Source organism: Microtus ochrogaster, chromosome 4, assembly GCF_000317375.1.
Source record: "Microtus ochrogaster isolate Prairie Vole_2 chromosome 4, MicOch1.0, whole genome shotgun sequence".
Taxonomy (NCBI): Eukaryota; Metazoa; Chordata; class Mammalia; order Rodentia; family Cricetidae; genus Microtus; species Microtus ochrogaster.
In genome coordinates this window covers 43,904,130-43,910,129 of record NC_022011.1, presented here as the reverse complement: position 1 = coordinate 43,910,129, position 6,000 = coordinate 43,904,130, and the positions used below count along the sequence as shown (strand labels likewise).

General features: G+C 46.9%; 1 protein-coding gene across 3 annotated transcripts in view; it reads right to left on the bottom strand.

The window, feature by feature from the left end:
- The window catches only part of Garnl3 (GTPase activating Rap/RanGAP domain like 3), a 148,119-nt gene that overhangs the window by 63,272 nt on the left and 78,847 nt on the right, over positions 1-6,000 (bottom strand). For all 3 annotated transcript variants that reach the window (XM_026777076.1, XM_005346025.3, XM_005346027.2), the window contains 2 exons: positions 1,278-1,342; positions 162-225 (listed from right to left, as the gene is read on the bottom strand). In XM_026777076.1, coding sequence (XP_026632877.1) covers positions 162-225; positions 1,278-1,342 — 129 coding nt within the window. The remainder of the gene's footprint in view (positions 1-161; positions 226-1,277; positions 1,343-6,000) is intronic.

Genomic DNA, 6,000 nt, shown 5'->3' with positions numbered 1-6,000 from the left:
TACACACACACACACACACACACACACACACACACACACACACACACCTCACCCTCATCATGACACCACACTTCCTTCTCTCTGGGCAGACCAGCCTGCCCTACCATCCTGGCAAGGTAGACTGAGTCCACTCATTGCTATGAAGCCACAGCTTCCTTTACCTTTTGTATCTCAGGGTGAAAGATTTCCCGAGGGCCTTTCTCAAACTTGTCCAGGTTCATGGCACTGAAACAGAGCAAACAGAGTGATTCAGTGAGGTGGGAGCTGAAGCAAGAGGGAGTAAGTGCAGTTCTCTGGAGAAATAGACAGTGTTGTCTAGAAGAGTCATGGTGGATTCTCTGAAGGGCCTGACACTGAAAATGCAAATCAGCAAGTGAAGGAACGGTGCGCGACTCCGTGAACGTCACCAACTGCCATGGGTAACTGTCCCTTCAGGACACCCATGCAGTGGGAGCGCGGCAGTCATCACGGACGGCAGCGTCAGGCATCCTTCTGTCCTGCTATTCTCCCAGATTGCTACTAACTTATTTATTGTTCTGTTATTGACAATTTCATACATCTACGATACCCTTTACTGCCGAGTCCCAGAGCCAGAGACACCTAGTTTAAACCCTGCAGTTAACTAGCTCTGCAGAGTCTCTCCTGCTTTCCGAGGCTTGAGTTCTCTTAGGGGAATGGAGGCAACCACAGGTGGACTTCATGCAGCCTAGTTAGAGTCAGTGAGCAGATGCTGGGAAGCATTCAGCACAGTGTCTGACAAAGAGGCTACTGTCATTAGGATGCAATATCTTTGTTGGGGACAGAGTGACAGGCTCCATCTGAGTGGCAGCTTTCCCCAGGTCTGGGAGAGATTTGAGAGGGAGGTGGGAAACAGGGGCAGGAGCCAGATGTTCCAATCCCTTCACTCGCTGTTCAGTGAAGAATAAGGCACATCCCCCCCAGGAAGCCTTTGCTGACATCTGGGTTTCTATTTCAAAGTATAAAAATGAAATGAAAAGATTTCTTGATTTTCTTTCTAAACCTGAAGTATCCAAGCGAGCACAAGGAAAACAAACACGCAGCAAGCGAAGGGCACAGCACAGAGGGAAGCTCAGCCACCACTGGAAACCCTGGCTTTGCTCTGAGTCTCCATTTCATCATTTGTCCTGCTCTCTGGGGCTGCCTTGGAGACTCTAGGAGGGAATGCCTGGCATGCCAGTCAAGGAAAGCTAATGCACGAGGATCCCAGGAACATGCAATCTACATGCATGGGCCTCTGACTCTCTGTGAGAACTCACCTTAAGATGGACTTCACAGACAGTGTCTTGGTGGGACTGTAAGGAAGGCATATTTTTTGCGTACCCTGGAAGAAACAAAGCACCATCAGTGATGAGTCTGAAGAGCCTCACCCGGTCGCTGTGGTAAAACCACGCCTGTTCTTTCTCTCTACTCTGGCTGTCGGCACCCCTCTCTCTCATACAAACTTTTGGTTCTGAGCAGAACTCAACACACCAGGCCTCGAATCTTGGTACCATGGTAGACAGCTGAGCCAAAAGCAGTTGTTCAAGAGACAAGCCCAGTACAGCTTGTGGGAGCTGACAATGGTATCTTCATGAGTAACTATGTGGACAGGAGCCAGGGGCTGTGGACTTGAGGTTTTCTTCACTACAATCTGGCACAGCTCTCCTTTCCCATCTCCTGTCTGCAGCTTTCTAGAGTCAATATTTAAATAAAGCCACTCTGTATTTTCTGGTAGAAACATCAAATGCCCTAGGTGGAGGCCTGTATCTGCACATACCAGGCAACCAGAGGTGAGCACTGTGCAGATTCAGAAGTACAGGCTGGACATGACCTGGTTTGTATAACAATGGATGTTTACATGCATGCACATGTGTATTCACCTGCCAACATGCATGTGTAGAATCTCCCAGAAGGAGATATTATAACTTCTCTGAGCAGAAGACTTTGATCCTCCTCTTTGTGCCTGCTGTGTTTTCTGGGTGGAATTTCTACAGTGAGTCTGAAATTGTTTCTATATAAAAATCTTCCCCACGTGTTCAGACAACATCCATCATACAGTAGTGGGGATACTCACTAGCCTAGAGCGTGCGTTATCCTGGCTCCATCCCCAACACCTCAAAAACCAAGCACAGACATACAGAAAGACTACTTGAGGAAGGGTTATGTGTTTGGTTGATCTTCTAGCTGCCTTTAGACAGCACGGGCTTGTGGGTGTTGGGGGCTGGACAGAGGCTGATAGCTGAACTTCCCACAGCCTTCAGTGCCAGCTTGCAGTTACAGGAATGTAGTAACTGGCTTCTGCTGATAATTCTGATTCTAATTTTCTCCCCTTCAATATTTCTATTTGTAGCTATGAGCAAAACTTACCCTGCTGTTGGCCCACACGTTTAGCACCTACAGGAGAGGATTTAGATGGAGGCATGGACACTCTCGCAGTGGGATTAATGTTCCCAATGGCCAGCCCTTGGCAGCTTTCACAATGTTTTGGAGCTTAAATGTCACGTCTACGCTTCTCTAATGGTGGCCAAGAGCAGCTCCACGAAATACTACTTTGTTAACTCTTGTTCCTTCTGCCTAGACTGTTCTCCAGCTTCCCCTTCTAGTTTGCCTGTGCTTACAGCATTTACCCTTCGGATCTCCATGCGGAAGATCTCCCTGACCTCATCTTCAGGGGTCTCAGCATCTTCATTAGCTTTGTCACCTTCAGGGTGCTGACCACAGTCTATATGTAATACAGACAACTCCTTCAGAAACGGAAATAAGCCAGGTTTCCCCTGCGTTTGTCCTGCCTGCCTGCCCTTGCTCAGTATCCAGCAACCATCTAAGGTGGCTGTCAAGAAGGAAGATGATGGGCTATCAAGTAAATTCATCCCTGGAAGTCAGAAGAGGTGGGAAGGAAGTTAAAGAGGAGAGGGAGGCCATGAGGGCACAGGAAAACACTTCAGAGATACCCGAGAGAGCCCTGTAGGTGCGTACGGCAATGGGGCAAGAGGCTGCTTCCTGGGCAGAACCTCTCACAGGAGCTAAAGCCCACGTGGCACCTGTGGAGACAAGGTGAAGGGTAGGAGCTGCCAGCGTGGATGCCTGGCAAGAGAACAGATATGGACCTAAGGCCACGGCTTGCAGGGGTGAGGCCTGGGGTAAGCTGTAGAGCTGAGGTCCAGAGGCTAGCAGGGACCAGAGCTTGGGCCACACGCAAGGAAAAACAGCAAGACCCACAGACTTCAGGAACACGAGCTTTCCCCTGACCTAAAAAAGCAGAAAGGACCAGCTCTATCCCAAAGGTCATATGAGAGTATGTCACAAAAAATACCAAAATAACCTGGGAATGGGGCACGCACCCCACTGTACATAACTCATTCTATATGTTAACCCCTGACTCAAGTGTGTTCTGCTGCCATGAGACCTCAACCTTCTCCTCATGCACCTACCTATCAATCGCTAGAGGAGCAGGGAGAGGGAAAAGATGATGGTCTTCCCAAAGAGGACACTCACCTGCCTGGTTCAGAAGACAGGGGCTCTGAATGAAAGCACGGTTATTTGTCACCAGGGGAACAATTGGCAGAGACTACAATGCAGGCATTCCAGAAACAGGGCGCACACACGCCAGGGTCTCCTAGACCTGTTCATGGCTCTGCTTGTCACATAGCTGTGCTGGCAGCAGGCTGATGGCCCCAGCCTTGGTAGTGGCACGGGGAGAAGATGTGTTGGTCCTTCCAGTTCTTTTGAGTCTTGGAAAGTACCTGTCCCTGTAAACCTTGGTCTCACTAAGGTCCCCTGTTATGAACAAACCTCTGCTGGAAATAAGCTCACGAACAACACAGAAAAGATTTTTACCCCAAATCTGCTTCAAAACAAGGCAACTTCTGAAAATACTATACAAGTTTACTTAAACGGAAGCAGCAGCATCCAGAGATGTTAAGCTAGGCCTTGGTGCCATTTACTTCCCGAGCTGTGCGCATGTGCCAGGCGTTCTGCCACAAGGTGGGGACATCGAAGGAGGACACAGTGAGTCAGAGACTCACATATAGAATTAACTATGTACAGTAGTGATACCTTGGTCACTGGGCCCTGGGATACATCCGGTCTGTCATCGACTGGGAGGGACTTTAGCCATTTAACTTCTGCAGTTGCAACAGCAGGTATTATGATTTGGGGAGTTAAGAAATTATCTAGCATAGTGGTTCTCAACTGTGGGTCCTGACCCCTTCGGAGGTCTAATGACTCTTTCACAGGGTTTGCCTGAGACCATCAGAAATCGTAAAAGGTTACGATTTATAACAGTAGCAAAATTACAGCCATGAAGTAGCAACAAAGAATTTTATGTTAGGGGTCACCGGGAAATGAGGAAGTATATCCAAGGGTCACAGCATTGGGAAGCTCGAGACTATAGTAAGAGCACAATAAACATTAGGTTTTATTCTTTACTGTTTTAGCTCTCTACTTTTGAAGTGCCTAATCATAATTTGTTGAATAGTAGTGGTTCCTAGAAATTTTTTCTTTGTGATATATCATATCCCAAGATGACCTCAAACTTTAATTATGTAAATGAGGATAACTTTTAACTCTTGATTCTCCTGCCTCTGACTCCCAAGTGCTGGGATTACAGGCATGCGCCACCACACCTGGTTTACACAATGCTGGGGACTGAACACACGATTTCATACATGCTGGGCAATCACCCTATCAACAGTCTTATCCCCAGCCCTTCTTTTTAGGTCGTTTAAATTTGTTACCCTATTGATATATGTGTATGTGTGCATGTAGGTGTGCAGGGGTGTGAGTATGTGTATGTGCTTTTACCAGGGTATCATATTGTCTGTGTAAAATGTCCTAGAAAATAATATGAAAAGAAGAGGATAATGGGAAAAACTTATTAAAAAAAGCCAAATACAAGAATTACTAGAAAACAAATTTCTGAATCAGAGTAGCAAGTAGACAATAAAAGCACATAAGGAAAATATGAAATCTAAGACAAATTCCATCAGTGCAGCTGGACGCTGGTGTTGGCTGAGCAAGCTGGAAAGATGGGGACACCATAGGGGCTATAGCCAGATAATAATGTTCTGTTCTTCCAATATAACTAAAAGGTAGGATAGTCCACAGATTTAATTATTAAAAATAGCTCGGGTCGGGGCCTGAGGAGACAGCTCAGTGGTTCAGAGCAGTAACTGTTCCTCTAGAGGACCCAGATTTGGTTCCCAGCACCCATATGATTGCTTATACTCACCCATCGCTGCAGTTCCAGGGAATCGGGTGCCCTCTTCTGAGCCCCCTGGGCATCAGGCACACATATGGTACACAGATGTACATGCAGACAAAACACTCATACACATAAAATTACAAGAAATGTAATTAAAAAATAGCTAGGGTCAGTTGGGTGTGGGGGTGTACTCCTAAAAGCCCAATACTCGGGTGACTGAGGCAGGAGGATTGTAAAGTTTGCAGCCAACTTGGTCAACATAGCAAGTTCACGAATACAAAGTTAGATCCTATCCCAACAAACAAAACAATAAATAAGCCGGGCGATGGTGGCGCACGTCTTTAATCCCAGCACTTGGGAGGCAGAGGCAGGCGGATCTCTGTGAGTTCGAGACCAGCCTGCTCTACAGAGCTAGCTCCAGGACAGGCTCCAAAGCCACAGAGAAACCCTGTCTCGAAAAACCAAAAAAAAAAAAAAAAAAAAAAAAAAAAAAAAAAAGAACAAACAAAACTAGGGCTGAGGATGTGACTCGGGTGGCAGAGCCTAGCATGTGTGAAGCCTGGGTTTGATTCCTACATCATACACAGGTATGGTGGTGCATAACCCCATCACTCAGGAGTTCAAGGTCATCCTCAACTACAAAGTGAGTCTGAAGATAACCCAGGCTATATGAGACTGTCCCCCAAAACAAAAACAAACAAACCAACCCCTCCACGTCCTCCCCTCCAGCCCGCAAACAAAAGTGAACATACCACTACCACTACAACCCCAAGTGTAGTAGATAAGGTTATTGAACT